The sequence below is a fragment of the Nipponia nippon genome, unplaced genomic scaffold, assembly GCF_047370975.1.
Source record: "Nipponia nippon isolate SJK-2023a ecotype South Korea unplaced genomic scaffold, ASM4737097v1 scaffold_16, whole genome shotgun sequence".
Taxonomy (NCBI): Eukaryota; Metazoa; Chordata; class Aves; order Pelecaniformes; family Threskiornithidae; genus Nipponia; species Nipponia nippon.
Genome location: NW_028262332.1, coordinates 9,938,873 through 9,955,582, shown reverse-complemented (window position 1 = coordinate 9,955,582; position 16,710 = coordinate 9,938,873). Strand labels below are relative to the sequence as shown.

The window sequence follows — 16,710 nt, the reverse complement described above, 5'->3', positions numbered from 1 at the left end:
CATGAACAGCTTCGGGGGCGGCAGGCGATGACCCACACGGACTCTTTTAAGCTCGGTTTTATAAGTGGATTTTTAGTCTGATCCTCTAAGGAAGCAGTTTAAGGAAGCGCGTGTGTGTTTGTGCGTGGTGGCGGCTGTTCCCCAGCGCACGGGGTGCAGGGCAGGGTCGCGGCGGCCATGGCTGTGCAGGATGGAGGGCAGCGGCCGATGTCCCGCTCGGGGCCGCCGATGGCACGGGCCAGCCCTGCGCAGCCGCGTGGTTTCAGCCCCACGAGTCGCTCACGCCGCGGCACCACCTCGGCAGGTTTCCACAAAAGCCCCTTGGGATGATCTCCGCACTGCGCACACTCCTGTGCCCTCCTGCTCAGGTTGTAGCAGCCATCAGACCCTGCCCATAGTCTTCCTCACTGCGGTTCTGCTGACATGAAAAAAAACAACCCCAAACATCTATTCCTGTTTTTCTTTCCCTTCCGTGGCTTCAGAAGATCTCTTAGCAGCCCCTGAGAAGTCTGGGCTTAGGCATATTCCCCTGCCCGTTGCCTTCTGTGGACAGACCCAAAGGCTGCAGCGTCCTTCCTCCCAAGGAACATGTGCCAGTTCGTGACAGCCCTTGTCCCCCCCGGACAGCAGAGCATCGGATCGCGCAGCGAGTTGCAGCACCACCCTTAGCACCTCTTTAAAACGAGGCAGCAGACGTATTAACTTCGGGTGGCAAGGACAGGGCACCTCTAACCCTGCCCCAGCAGGGACAACGTCTGCGTTTGCCCTCAAGACATTCCGGCGATGAGCCCGTCCATCGGGTTCCCCGGGGAACGCCAGTTTTCCAGGCAAGGTCACAGGCCAGCAAGGAAACGCACGGTTCCCTGGAGAAGTGGCTTGCAGTGCCAAACTTCAGAGAACCTTCTCTACAGGTTTAGAGAGCTTACTGATCTTAAAATATTAAAATATTTTAAAAATAAAATATTAATGTTAAAATATTTTGAACGAGTCAGCCATCCCACCTCCTCAGTGGGGCTGCGGGCGCCAGCAGAAGCCGCAGACAGATGCAGAAGCACCGGTGGAGGTTAGCACCATCCCGGCCAAAGAAGAGATGCTCGGGTTTAAGGAAAGGAAGATGTGTGGATGTGTGTCTATAGAGAGAGAACGTGCAAATAATTGGTCAGAAAGCGACAATTTTTCCATCGCTCCTGCAAACATTCACTGACATTTTATTTATTTAGGGGATGACAGTGAAAGAAATGGAGTAAACGTTTATTCGTCCCTGGTGCTTTTCAAAATTAAGTACCTACATAAACTGACCAATATGGTTTGAAATGGGCGTGCATACAAGCTATCCCTGCAATACAGTTTAGCTGAAAAGAACTTGAAAATACAAGTAAAAAGCCAAAACGCACCACTTTTTGCCCAAATGTTTGCAATTTATTTTAAACAAGCACGTTAGTTTACAATTTAGTACAAAATGGTCACTTCTCCTTCCCAGAGAGGTATGAGACTGAGTAAAAAAACCAAACCAAACAGAATAGACTTGAAAATGTCAAGTTATTGAATTAAAATAAATAAAATATTTAAATTACCGAACTGCTATATTCACTATTTTCAACACCTTATATACAACACCTTGGAGGTTTTGTCAGGGTGGCTGCTCCCACCCAGTTCGGAGCAGGAACAGCAGGATGGACACGCTGCTGGAAATTAAAAATGAAGAGCTCTCAGGAATAACTTCATTAGGTTTCTTTAGCACGTGCAGCTTTTCTCCAGGCACGTCCCACAGTGCTCCTTTTATTTTCTATGCAGATTTAATATTTCCTCTTTAAACACATCCGAAGAGCAAAGAAGGCTCCGTGAATTACAAAGGGCCAAGAAATCCTTCTCGGAAGTGACTGCCACCGGTGTGGTACCATCCGCAAAGGAAGGTGGCATTGTGGTACAACACAACACGCAACGAAAACCTCCAGGACGGAGGAGACGGGGGTTTGAGGCATTTTTTTAAAAAGGAAACACTTTTTTGTAACTCACCCACTGATAATGCACCACGGCAAAGCAGCATCACGCACTCCCCAGCAGCCATAATACATCTTTACAGTCAGAGTACATAAAAGGATATAATTTGTCATTATGAAGATAGAAAATGAGAAAAGTAAACCAAGATTTACACAACTGCATTCAAAGTCAAGACAGCTTTTCCAGACGAGGTGACTACTAGCAATTAAAGTGAAAGCCTTAGCCAGTCAGCTGGCACCAACACGGATAATCAACATCCTAATTTCGTGCTTTTGCATTCTTAAGAAACAAAAAAACCCAAAACCAACCCAAACCCATTGGAAGTTTGAGTATCGGTTCATTTTGTCGCGTTTCCAGCAGGGTCACAGCACCATGAACGTTAACGGTGTGTAGCAAAAAAAACCACCCCAAAAACCAAACTTATTCCAAAACCACGTTTGCTGCTGTTTTAATGGCAAAATCAGCCCTACAAACCTTCAAAGTCTTTTGTTTTCATACACAGATGAAAATAAGCAGAATGAGGCAAAGCTAACAAACTCAGGTCTGCAGATTTGGTAGAGTTCTAAACAGCAGCAGCGATGACTGATTTTCACCTTCAAAATGTGCGACACCACCGACTGCAGGCGACTCAGGAGTCCCACAGAAACGGGCCAGATTTTTCAGATCCAATACTTGCTGTGCTGTGGTTTTGGCTTTTGGGTGTGGGGTGGGTTTTTTTGAGAAGCTAAATGTCCTTGCTTCTTGGCTGCTATCGACATCTCCCCAGATTACATCATTTAAAAGGCGCCTGATTTTCAAAGATAAACTTGGAAACTGTGGGCTTTCCTCGTAACCGACCTCCTCCTGCGACCTCAGGGGCTTCCGGCACAAAGCCAGCGGCAACGACGAGCCAGCCTGGGCCACCTTCCACCGCTGGGTCGCTATCTTTCTAGTTACTTACAAAAGTTGTTTTAACATTCAAGCCCAGGTGCTATAAAGACAATGATAGGGACTCTTATAAATTCCTAAAGAGAAGAGATCCACGACGGCTCCTTGTGTCAGAACTCTGGGACAGTGAAGGTCCTTAAAAAGCACGGACGGACTCAATGCCGCAGACTTAATGCCAAAATTAAAGAGAGGTTTTCGTGTCAGACCACAGGCAGCAGCACTTGCCCGCAGGTGCTCCCAGCAGCTCTCGGCTCCCCGGAGGCGGCGTGCGGCAGGAGCTGGCCTCCAGCTTCCCGGAGAGAGCGCTGAGTTCAGCTTCTCACCGTGGAGCAAGAGCCATCGGGTGCACGCAACGAACAGCAAAGGTGGCTTAAGAAAACCACCGATCATGTGCCTCTATGTACATCAGACTAACAGCGTCCTGTGAATGGAGATTTTTCCTCTGACATACGTTCACAATAACCACAGGTGGTTATTACTTTGCGTGTATGTTATTTTGATAAACTTAAGGAACAAGAGACAGTAAATCTTGAAGCTCAACTTTGTCATTCCAATTGCAAGCTGCAGATACTTGTCAGAACTGTTCAGTTTTGTGAACGAACAAGATTTGATTATGAAAAATTATCCCTCTTGAGTTTTCGTGCTTCCAGACCATTCTTTTTGCTAGGCTTTAAACTTTTTATGCTAGGGCTTATGAAGGAAATAAGAGGAGGACACGCTAACAGTATAAATACAATGAATTGGCCAGAGACTATTTATTCCTTCTCGCGTAACAGAAGAGCTAGCGAACATTCAATTAAATTAAAAGTTGTAAATGTAGAATTGAAAGGAAAAGCCTTTTTATATAACATAATTAATCTGTAGAACTCACTGCCACAAGAAAACATTGAGGCCAAAACCTATTAGGATTAACTAAAGATTAGGTAATGGATAACTAGAACATGCTCAATTACATTGGATAGGATTATAAACTTCACTATCCGGGACGTGAATTATCCCCCACAGCTAGGATCAGAAAGGAACTCCTATTCAAATGGTAAATTTATAACTCTCGTCATGGTTTCTTCTCATTGCTGCCCGCCAGGACCCCAGACAGATCTGTAAAGGCAACTGCCACATTCCCAATCGCTGCCACATCCCAGAACGGAGCAGCTCTCGGCCTTAACCGTTAGTTAAACCCTCCTTGACCCAAGCAGAGGAGCACTCCAGCAGGAGGGCAAGAGAAATGGGCTGTTCGTCTAAGTACTGGACAATTTTACAGCTAGCAGGTGATAGTGCTCTCTGGGAGCTCAGAACTGGAAATACCAAGGGAAGTGTTTACCCCACCTCACAAGAAGAAAAATTATTATATTGTAATGGAGTGATCCAACATCATGAGAAACTTAGGATTTCCACATCTGTGGATTTGTTCTGGCATGCTGATGCAAACCTCTGTCCTTCACTAAAAACAGTTTCCCTTTACTGGAGTTCGTCAGAATCAGCGTCCATCCAGATAATGCAATAATTGCACAGCTACTTCTCTGGTTCATAAATGAGCGAGGCGAATTATCTAATGCTCCATCAACACATCCAACAGAGAAGCAAGTAAAGCACCGAGGCCGAGTTTGTCCTTGCTTACTTCTAAACTCCATTAAAACAGATGACAGCATTAGCAGTCAGAATCAGGCTGCTTATTGAGATACAAACTGCCCCCAAACTCTCATCCTAGCAGAGACATACACATCCTTGGCTGGAACGCACGGGAGAATGGAAGACTTATTTGAGCATGTAATGCTTTCTACTTTAAATATGCAGTGTAAATAATATTTGAGAAAGTCACATAGGTTTAGAATTGATTTAATCAGAATAGAACTCTTGTTTCCTGGAAAAAAAAAAAAAAATCAGAATTCTTGCTTCTCCAAATGAAGCAGCCAAGGTAACAGCATAACTGTTCGGTACTCGGGTAGGTAAAATCAGCTCTGGATAAATTAAAAAAACCCTGACTTGAAGTACACAAAACAATATCCAATTTCCTTCTAAAACCAGGCACAGTTGATTGCATAATGTAATGTTTACTCGGAAAATGAGTAAAGGATGTAGATGGTAAGTCACGGAAAAATCTTAACTAAAAAATGCAATGCTTACTTCAGTGGACATTTTATGATAGCACTATGTGCCTCACTTAAAGGTTCGGGTTCTTACAGCGAGCTCTGTATATTAAGCTAGAACACTTCTGAAATGACTTGGGAAGAAAGGGGTTTTAAACAAGGAACACTGTATATAAAATCCCTGATCATAAATATTAAAGCTGTATCTGATACTGAACAGCCACATACAATGAAAACTTTGTTTCCAATTTAAACTTCTATACAGATGAACGATAATACTTCACTTTCCACCGTTTAGATCTCATTCGGAAAAAAAAGTACATTATCATTAAAAATAAGGATGATGCTACATACAGTATGACACACAGACTCATGTCTATGTTTGAAAATCCAATCCCTAAGAAAGACACGGCCTGCTTCGTCTCTTTAAGGTTAGCTGATCCAACCGCGCTTTTACCGCTATCTTTGACAGGTCCGTGATTTGCTATTAGCTTATCTAACACCTTAGATTCTGAATCTAGTACGTTTTCTTTATCCTGGATCTTATTTTCTCTGTTTCCACTTGGTTTCTTCAGCAGGCTTTTGTCTTTCCCCTCCCTTGTATCTCCCTGTTCAGTTTCACTGGGGTCAGTCTGGCTTTCAGTGTATTTATATAGAATATTTTCACTGTTATAGTGATACTTCATGAACTGCAGAACTTGGGCTTCATTCCAGCTGTGTAACCCTTTAATTTCTTCATGACATGCAGGACAAATGTCTGGCGTTGGCCACTGAACTTTGGGAAATTTTGGATCTTCAGTCAAATCACCTAATTGGGAGGAGAAAAAAAAAAAAAAATCAGAAGTGAATGAACTAGGAAAGCTGAACCATCAGACACTTGACTGGAAACCACAGAGTATTTTCCACTTATAAATAGTGAGGTTGGCAAAAAAAAGCCCACAGCACAATAATGTTTGCATTAAACTGAAGACAATCATGAACAAATTTGGAAATTCATAAGTTTCCTTATGGAGGCACCAATTATGTTCTGAAGTATTGCTTCCTCTTTCAAAATACAAACACTAAAACAATTATTTTTGTTTTCTCTCAGTAAAAGCTGTAGCGTTCAAATTCTAATACAAGATACTACAATTGCTATGTTTTTAGAAGGCATAAAACCACCACCATCTGGGCCTTTCAGGGGTTAACTTGAATTGTGGTTCAAAACAAACTGCTCTTTTGCACTCAGTACTCCCTAATCCTGAAGCTTGGTTTGCAGCAAGCAGTTTCAAGGCCAAAGACTTGCAGATATTTTCATGTTTCTGTATCGTGAACCATTCCATCCTAAGCTTGTCTTTTTCATAGCTTGCATTATTACTATAGCAAACTGTTTTCAGTACTTTAAAAATGATTATCTATTTTTCAGCTTGCTTTTTAGCATTCAAACATATAACGCTGTCTTGAACTAGATCCAATTTTAGCATTTCAGTTGCTGATAGCTCTGGCCACCTTTCTGTCTTGATAGCAAAGAGCCGAACACTGTAGCTCGTGTTGCACTTTGCTCTAAAAAATAACATTTTAAAATGTGGAGGGAGATAATTTTTAGAACAAAAATCTCTACCTGGTAAAAAAGCTAATTTATTTATCTAACTGTTAGTAGTACACTAATATGCTTAAAATATTTCAGAAATAGAGAGTCTTGTTTTATTACTGTTTTTATCCTTTTTAAAGGCAGGAAACTTCCCCATCATTTTTAGCAAAATATTGTTTAGGGATTCAAAGAATGCTTAGAAATATTTGTCTCGTCAATATTTACAAGTAAGAGAGCAAGTTTGCGTTTCAGATATCTTTAAATAAAGATCACTCGGTAAGCAATTTGTTTCACTAGAGAAAGTAGAAACAAAACATCTTATGGTAAGATTACAAACAGAAAACTTGCTGTACTTCATGTTTTCCTGCCAAAAAGAAGAATGCCCTAAATTCTGTACATTCTAAAGCAACAGGAAAGAACTAAATAGGGCAGAGCCATAGACAACAATCTGTGGCCCGCACTTGAAGGCTGTGCCAAGGTGTTTTCATTGACCAGTCAAACATTATTTCGCATTGAAAGCTATATATATCACTAGAAATAACAGATGCAGCTTTTAGGAATTAAAATGAGTCACTGTCCCAAAGAAAAATTGTAGTAAACTTAAAAAGCATATTTTAATATTATTATTTATTCCAGAATGTTTATACTTCTTACTAAAAGGGTATTTTAGCTGGCTGTTGCATCGTCTAAATCAATATCCATGCGAGTTTTCCAATAACTTGATGTTCTAAATAAGTATATTGCTCCGCTACTTAGCAACTTCAAGTTAACAAGACGACTTTTTTTCCTGTGTTCAACCTGGCAATAGTAACAAACATTAGGCGATATTTTTATTTAATACCTCATCATTTCCTTTTTTTCTCCTTGGAGAAAGGAGGCAAACTGTTTATGCTTACAACAGTATTTAATACTTCATAAGTCTTGGGAATTCATCATAACAATAATATAAACACAATATAGCATATTTAAATTGTAACTAATGCTACATTACACGGATCCATAACAGCAGACAGAGATTAAGTGCAAAGAGAAACCAATTTTCTTTAGTGCTTTAGTTACTTGATATCCCCATAACAGAATGGATTAAATACAACCAGTATTTTAATGGTACTTTTAGTCTAACTGAAAACATAGCAATCTAGTGGGGGAACAGATTTTCTTCATACAGTAATTTTATTTTATTCAGTTGCTGATCTGCTAATAGTTTAGGCTCTTTTATCCTGAGAAAGTCTCCTGTTCAATTATCATCATTTTCTATACAGCATCTCTCCAGAACAAAATGAAGACAAGTTTTAACATCTATTTAAACTGTTACGGAAAGAAATTTAATTATTTTTTTATCCACTGATAAGTAGCTGAACTGGATTGCTCCTTTTCAGAAAGACTTTGATTTGTACTCCAGAAAGATCCTCTCATCAAGCAACAGGTGAAATCCCAGAAGAAACAGTATCTTTGAGAATGATGATGTTTTTTCATTATATATCATAAGAGATAACTATGTTACTAGAGGACAGCCTACCTCAAGTGTGTATTTCTCACTCAAGCAAAGGTTAGGGTGGCGGTCTTTAGAGTTATAGTTGACTGGGACGCTCTAGGTTTTCCTCTATACACAAGTACCCTTTCTTGTACACCAACGTAAATGTGGAGTTAGTCTTTTGAAGTCAGTATCTAATAAAGGATTGTCAAGCTGGAACAACTGTTACTGTTGTTTCTAAACTCCTGTTACAGAGCTTAATTTGCATATCTTTGTTCAAATACATGTACGTGTTGTACAAAATGCCATAGCTTTGTCTTTCAGCACAGCTGCCTTTGGTGGGTTTTCCTAAGCAAGGTCTCCCGTACCTGCGAGCCTGTTATTCACTATGTTGTGTTTCTCCCAGAGCCAGAGAACAGCCTTGTCGAAGGTTTTCACGGAATCGATGGACTCTTTAGCCATTTCTTCAAAATGCTGAGCACAAGCCTTGCATCCAAAAAAGTGGTGAATGTATCTCCGCATGACCTGAAGTACTATTTGGGGATTGTCTTCAAGACCTAGGAATACAGATGATAGGAGCATTTAGCACCATCTGGACAAACATAGCTTCAACACTGCCACTTTAACGTACATAAAAATCAGCTGTGGGAAAAGGAAATGTTGCTACCTTCTTGTTCCAAGCAAATTTACACCTCCACTTTAGAGATAAGAAATTAACTACTTTTATAATTTAAAGATATCCACAGCACGTGTGCCATCATACAGAACCTATACCTCAGGAAGTCACGAAGATATTAGAGGGATTAAAAGCTTCACACAGTTCGTAGAAGAAATATCCCTCCCCAACAAAATACATATTTAATATTGTCACTAAGTAGTCGAGGTGAGACATTTAGAAACCAAATTATCTGGCAATAAATAATGTAGAGTTTAAAGTTATCTCAAACAGTACGTTTCAAAACATACTGTTTTAAAAGGTTGCCTGGGATACCAGAAAAAATACACATTATTTCAAACACATAAAGATTCAAAAAAATGCTAGGTGAGCGATAGTGTTCTTAAAAATGCAAAGTAGGTATTTATACCAATACATACTAACACATTTAGTCTATTCAATTGTGTTCAAAGTTACCCTGAACAACACATTAAAATAAGAGTTAAAGGTTAAGTGGTCTTTACAGTGAAACTTCTCCTTTCAAAGCATATCTTACAATTTGAGGGGGGGAACAAACTTCGCTAAATGAAAATCAGACATTAAATTTTTTTTTCAGAAGCCCATTATCAGAGTACATCTTGAAACTGCTAAAACATGCAAAGTCCACGTTGCCTATACGTCACACAATTCTTCTGGAAGCAGAGACTTTCTCCAACATCTTGCCCAATCACTGAATATTTATGTTATGCATTCACCATTGCATTTATGCTCAGGCACTAAAGTTATGGTGACCTTGCTACTGAAAAACCAAGTCAAAAAACCTCTGGTAAGTATTTCACAAGGTGCCTGTGGTATCTGCTTGTTACTCCGTAACTCTGAGGTATTACAGAATACCAGAATCTCATTACAGTTATTAATTCCTTGGCTTTTTTGGCAAGCACTGAATGCATACACATAATAGCTACTTAGCAACATTTAAACTTTCAAGAGTAACTCAGGAATTCCTTCTGAAATAAACACAAACACATTTTTCCTTCTATAACATTCACAATTTTACACTAAATATAATGCAGAAGAATCATTATTTTATTCAGAAGTAAGCTAAGGTCTTTACAGATTGAGAACTTTGTCCTGGGCCTTTATTGTGACAGCAGGCAGCCCCTGCATCTATAAGTGGCTTGAAAACCTGATATAATTTGTTGAAATCCTAATGGTTTCATCTCCGTCTCACAGATTTTCTGATTCATGCTTAATTGACCTAGTAAATTATGCCAAAATGTATTTACAAACGTACTATATGTTACCACAAACACACACTTGTCAAATGAAACACGTTTTATGATGCAGATTGATCAAATTACTGACTCCTGCTGCTGAACACCTCTACCGCGAGTCATTTACAATGCAGGTTTTGTAGGTTCTGTACTAACGGGTTAGTACAGCTTTGCTCGCTGTCCTATTCTGGTAATGAATAACAGTTTGGTAGCACATATGCCCTCTGTACATGCTTTGTTTTTTTGGAAAAAAAAATCCTCAACAAAACCTATTCAAAACTATCAGAGTACTTATCTGTTATGTACATAAGAAATGAATGAAGACTGTTATAAATACCTTTATTTACAACAACAACATTATATTCTTAAACGTGGCAGCAAATAAAAAGTCTTTAAAGCCAAGAAGAAATCATAAAAAGCAAACAATCTCTACTCAGACATTCAATATCTGTGATTGAATAGGCATGTATAAATAGAAGCTATGAGATTAAAGCAGATTAAATTACAGTATTAAAAGAAAGGCTGAAAAGTAATTTTGGAAAGTTGGAACGAAATTTCAGGCAAAACAGTTTTACCATGTATACTACAATATATATTTAGAAAAAAACACCACCACACACACCAAAAGTAACTACAGCAAATAACCTCTTTATGGAGGAACAGAGATTCATACACAAATTTAATTATATCTGTTCTCCTGTGTAATATTACGCTCTAGAAAATTCATTTTGTGAGGAGGTCTTTCAAATTCAGCAACAGAATAAAAAGAATCCAGATAATTTTTTTATAAAATCCACGAGCCTGTCTTACGCCAATAGATCCTATTACCTAAAAACACATTTCATATAACTAAGCGTGCTCAGGACTAGATTTCTACAATGATATTATACATCCTCGGATGTGAGCAGTTCTGTTCAGAGTTCCTTTGGATTCTCTTATGCTGATCCCACTGCAGGTTCGAATTACACCGTTCAACATTAAAACGTGTCAAATATAAACCAATAAAAACGTTACATCAAGAAAGCCATAGCGAGTTCACACTGACTGCCAGACTCTGCAAGTAGAGGAAACTATCAAGAAAAATACAGCTGCTTTAAAAAGAAAACAAACAATTGCAAAATGGCTCATTTTGTTTGTTTTTCTTTTATCAGCCCAGAGATGAATCTTCTATTAACATCTGCCATGTATCATCGTGTAATCCTCCTTTTCTCTTTCCTCCCAAACTACTGCAATTCAGGGTAACCCTAATCTTTAAAGTGGACAAGAACCATAAAACCCTACCTGTGGTGGGAAGGATTAGGGAGTACATCATGCTTTTTAGTAGATGGGATTTAAGCAAGCAATAAGGAGAGGAAAACCTCCCAAGACATAATCCGACAGTCTCAGACTGACCCAATTCTTTCACCATAAGAAGTGATCATCACATATCTGTCCCGATTTAAATTGATGGTTAAGTGTGCCAAAGAGTTTTCAGGTTCTACAATGTATTTTTAACTTCAGACTGACTAGAGCTTATGCCTGAAACATGGGAGCAATTTAAGATGCAATTTTGTATCGTTAAATATTAAGAACATTTTTACTTTGAATTAGAACACTTCTGGCAATTGGGACAAAAGGGGAAATTTAACTGATCCTGTCGAACAGCTAATATATCATCCAGTACAAAAAAACGCAAACTCACCAGGCAGAGCACAGTACTAAATTAAAGGGATTCAACCTACTGTTCCATAAATAACAAACAAAACAAGACAAAACAAAGAAACAGAAATCAACAACAGCATGATGAGCTATCCAAAAAAATCCCTATTCTGCAGGAGATTCAATAGTAAGAATTGAGAGATTTTCACCGTGATTGCAAGTAATGCTGGACAAATGTAGCTATCCATAATTTGAAATAACCAAATTTTTTTTTTTTTTTTAACATACAATCAGCAACTGACAAATTGCCAATTTCTGAGTTTTATGATCTAGTAACATTCCATCTAGCATTCTTATATGCCTTGGAAGGGACATTAAAAAGGTTTAAATGAAAACTAAATAGAGCTATAACCAAACAAAGCACTGTCCTGGCAAGAATAAAAACATATGAAGGCCAATATTTTAGCATTAGTAATTCTATTTCTATTGTGCGAAGAAAATAGATTATATATCCAGCATGTTTCTTAAATAGGAATCATCACCAGAATATTAACACTCTGCTTCAGAAGACGCTGAAAGTCTAAAAATAAGCAATTTTACAGCGTGCTTGCGAAGTAGTATATCACTGCACAGATTAATGGACATTAGGTAGGTTCAGCTGAAAAAAAAACCCAGTCATAACATTGGGTATTTAGGAAATAAAATTACAAGACTGGCTAATGGTTGTACAGCTTTTATAGCTACTAACTGTACAGTTAAATCTCATTCTCTTCAAATTAAATTAACAGTGCAACCTCAGGTAACCTGAACAATCTTCATCCCTTTTCAGGTACTTCAAAATTTCTTTGTTTGAAATTGTCTCCTTTTTCTGCTTTACTGCTCACATCTTTAGGGCCACATACTTTATTTACCACATTTCTAAGCAAGAATTGACACGCTTTCTTTCAAAGCCTTCTCACTGCAGTAAAGCTATGCTCTGACCCCTGCTGGCACAAACCTGAAAGCTGAGCCTTGAAAGCCACCGTCCTCCACCAATGTTTTAGTTGAGTATTTACAAAATAAATCTCTCTAATCTGTTCCTTTTCCTATTGCATAGCAGAACTGCTGCACATATTTGTCTCGTCCTTCAAGTGTCTCCTATAACTGCTGCTTACCTGTATTTATCAAAGCTTTTGGTCGCAGAGCAGCTTGAACAGTTAGGGTATGAAACAGCTTCCAAAGGGAACAGGTATAGCCTCTCAGCTCTGGTCTGCTGCCCTGACATCCGACCCACTGAACCTTCTTAGTGAGAAATATCCCAGAAATCTGGGGGAAAAAAAAAAAAAAGTATTAAAGTATTTAAGATATACAGAGCTCTGGGACCTAAATTCACTACTGAACAGAACAGCAGTCACAGTCGATCCTACCTTGAAATTGAGGTGATCCAAGGATGAACAGTAACTGACTCTCTCTGCACTTGTTGCTAATGAATTCATGCTTAAGGCAAACAAATTCTAAACTTACAACAATCATTAAATCTGAGATACTCTGATGCACCGTTATAAAACTCATCCCTCTTGCAAACATATTACATGATACACAACGCATGGTCACTGATGTCAAATACACATCAAACACATCTAATTAGTCTGACAGAACACATTAAGTAGCTTAACTTGTAAAGTTTTTTTTTTAAGCACAGTATGAGCACAACAGGCACACACACAAATACTAATGTAAACTCTGAGAGCTACAGTTTCCCTGGGCACATTAAAAATTCCCTATTACTCAGCAAGATCTACATGACTTACAGTGGCAAAGTCTTAACAGGCTAAGATGTAGAATTCATTATTATTTCTTCTTAAAACAAAACCACTACTTATTCATTACACCTAAAATCCAGCGTAAGATTTCAGTTTCTGACCCTTATCTCTCTGCTTCCTAAAACACACAGGAGGTTTCCAAATTTCAGATAGCAATCCCATTTCACGGGAAGAAAGACTCGTATTAACTTCCGTACAAAGATGGCCCTATCACAGGGCTCTGCGTTACCAAAGTGAGATGGGATTCCTAGCAAGGCCTTTACTGTGCCAGGAAATTAAAGAGTATTTGGGGAAACTCTTCAGGAATAATGCCCGTTTCAGTGGGTAAATTTCCCATCACTTAAAGTCCGGCCTTCCAGAGAATCCTGCTGATAGCAGGCACGGCAAGAAAAGGCAACTCAAAAATATCTGCGGGGAATCTTGCATCATTTGAAGCTGACGTTAGGGAATATATATATGTTAGCGATTGCTTGCTCATTATAAAACTGAGACAGGATTTTCAGTTCCTTCATGTGGATTTTTTTCTCGTAATGATTTCACTTTATTTTCATTTTAACCTTCTTACAACTCCATTATGACTGAGGGACCATCAGTAAGTGATGTCTTAGATTTATACAGAATCTTATCCTTTACTAATGCCGTATTTTATGCTGGAAACTAGTAACAGCTTACCCGCATTTTGTTGTTGACCAGATCTAGGATAGCATCATAAGGGATTTTGTCTAATGGAAGGCTCACCAGCCACTCTTGCAACGTCTCTAACAACTTCACCACAGGCTGACGGCCAGGAAAAAGCTGAGGGGGGAAAAAAAAAAAAAAAAAAAAAGAAAATACCCATATTTTAAAGCGCAAATCTCATTAGCAGCAAGACACTTATCTTTATCTAAATGTGTTGTTCCTGTCTTTAAAATGCTTCAGATTTTCTTTTGTTATGAGGAAATCAATTATTTGTTCCGCTTTCAATAAAAAGCCACCTCACACTAACTTTTGCTTACAAAATTTAACAAGTTGCACGCACAAAATGTTAACCAGTAAAATGAAGCTACTCAACAGCACGCAGAAATGCTACAGAACAACTTTTGATAGATTATGTACAATTTTGCATTAAGGTAATTCAGCTCAGTGTATAGCTCAAAAAGAAGCATAAGACCTAAGTGAATCAGAGAGGCTGAAATCCCTTCTCACTCTTGGAAGATTAATCACAAAAATTAGTTCTTATAAAATATTTGTTCAGATTTCTGTAAACGTAGATGATGTTGGTTATCTAGAAGAGCATTTTCCTTTTCATATGTGTAATAGTGATTTCCAAAGTGATTTAGAAACAGTGACTTCCTTAACTTGCAACTAAAAGAAGTCAGTCTGGCAGATGTGCGTGAGGAACAATCAGAGGTAATGCCGTTATTTTACACTAGAAATGGTATTTTGCTTCAGTGATAGTTGTAATTACTATAGAATTAAGTAGAGTATGCATACCATCCTCTAAGTACCCTTCCAGAGGGAGCAGTATTTCAACAGATGGGAAATAAAGTCCCTGTATCTGCTCCTTTAAATACATAAAGCTATTTATGACAAAACAAGCTATACATATGCTAGTCATTCTGCAGCCATTGTCCAACTATCAATAATATCTCCAATTCACAGACCACTTCGTTGATAGCATGCAAATCTTATGGGCAGGAACTCCCTTTTGCTAATTGTCTGTATTGCATCTAACACAAGGGACTCCATGCATTGTTTGGGTTCAAAGACAACTCTTGAACAGGCTGTAAAAAAACAGCGCGCCTCTGAACTACTGACGGCATACTATAATTACTTTTACTCCTGTAGGAGCCCCAGAATATCATCCATTACTATCTGAAAGACAACAGTTGCACAGTGTCTCAGGCAGGCATCAGTCTCATCAACGATTCAAAAAACAACAGACTTCTGCACTGACTGCCAAAATCCCTAATTCTATTACAATGAAAATTCCCCAAGTAGGGAACCAGAGACCTCCGTGACTCAGGATTTATCATCGCTATAAATGCTGTTACACAGGAGGATAGTATAAAAAGTTTCCTAACGGAAACACCCAAGAATCACGACTGAGAACTATGAGGAAAGGGCTACATGACAAGAGAAGGCAAATAAAGGACAGCAGTCCCCACTTGTACACTGGCAGGCTGGAGATGAGCAGGCAACTAAAAGAGAGCATTCCCCATTTAGGCACTAATAGCCGGGGAAGCAAATGACATCAGCTGGCCAGGAGCCATCAGGAAGAACAGAGGATGGTTTAGGGATAATATGATGGAAAGATTACCACTACACTTTCTTAAAGAAATGAGGCCAGCTAGAGATTTCTGACCTCTGATGGCTGGGGGGGGGAGCACAAAACTGTCTGTCTGATTTTCAGATAAATGCAGATATTTGGAAATAGTTCATATAGGCCTTGTTATTCCCTTAAGTAGATATTGATTCACTTTCTTTAAAATAAAACAAAGTGTTATCTGCTCAGTAAGTAAATATAAGGAGACATTGGTCATTTCAGTAGGCTGACATTATAAAGTTAAATTATTTCTTTTTTTTTCAAGTCATATCACATTACGTATCTTGTATATTTACTCAAATGTAAAATGTAAGCATCTTTATTTTTTAAATACTCAATTATATTCAATACCTCAATTATTTTGAAATACTTAATTCAATTCAATTCAATACCTCACTAATATTCAAAATTTAGGCAGAAGTTACTAATATCTCTAAATAGAAGACCATTTGTCGAGTATGCACTAACGAAATCCAAAAGTCAGGAATGAAAAACAAAGGGTTTTTTAATCCCACTCAGTTACAACAGCTACTTATCTTGAAAATCTGATAAATGGACTATATTTACAGTGTTTGTTCAATATGCTGCAGACTACTAAAGCTTTATTTAATTTCGAGCCCTCTAAGATTAAATTAAAATGCATTTCAACCCAAAAGTATGTCAGAACGACATACAATAACTCAAAAATAACATTTAAAGAAACCCACAAAACTATTTTTTAAGCTAGTGAGGAAGCATATATTTAAACATTCTGAAAGACATTTTGAGAGACTTATGTCACATAATAAATTTTATGTTAGAGTCACTTCATTCTTACAAATAATCAAAGACTAGAAGTGTATACCTTGGCAGAGATGGTAACAAAATCCTTGAAGGTCTTTAGCTCAGCTCCCTCAAGTGTCTTGTGCGTAGCAAGCTCTACCCTGAGCAGGTAATGCAATCCTGATTCAAGGTCAGCCATGTACAGCTTAGATCTG

The 16,710-nt window shown here is 38.5% G+C and overlaps 1 protein-coding gene across 2 annotated transcripts in view; it reads right to left on the bottom strand.

The window, feature by feature from the left end:
• Positions 1-1,448: 1,448 nt before the first annotated feature.
• QSOX2 (quiescin sulfhydryl oxidase 2) overlaps positions 1,449-16,710 on the bottom strand; it is a 28,882-nt gene continuing 13,620 nt past the window's right edge. For both annotated transcript variants that reach the window (XM_087753308.1, XM_087753307.1), the window contains exons 8-12: positions 16,578-16,707; positions 14,101-14,223; positions 12,781-12,931; positions 8,428-8,616; positions 1,449-5,823 (exon numbers count right to left, since the gene is read on the bottom strand). In XM_087753308.1, coding sequence (XP_087609434.1) covers positions 5,273-5,823; positions 8,428-8,616; positions 12,781-12,931; positions 14,101-14,223; positions 16,578-16,707 — 1,144 coding nt within the window. In that variant the 3' untranslated portion in view covers positions 1,449-5,272. The remainder of the gene's footprint in view (positions 5,824-8,427; positions 8,617-12,780; positions 12,932-14,100; positions 14,224-16,577; positions 16,708-16,710) is intronic.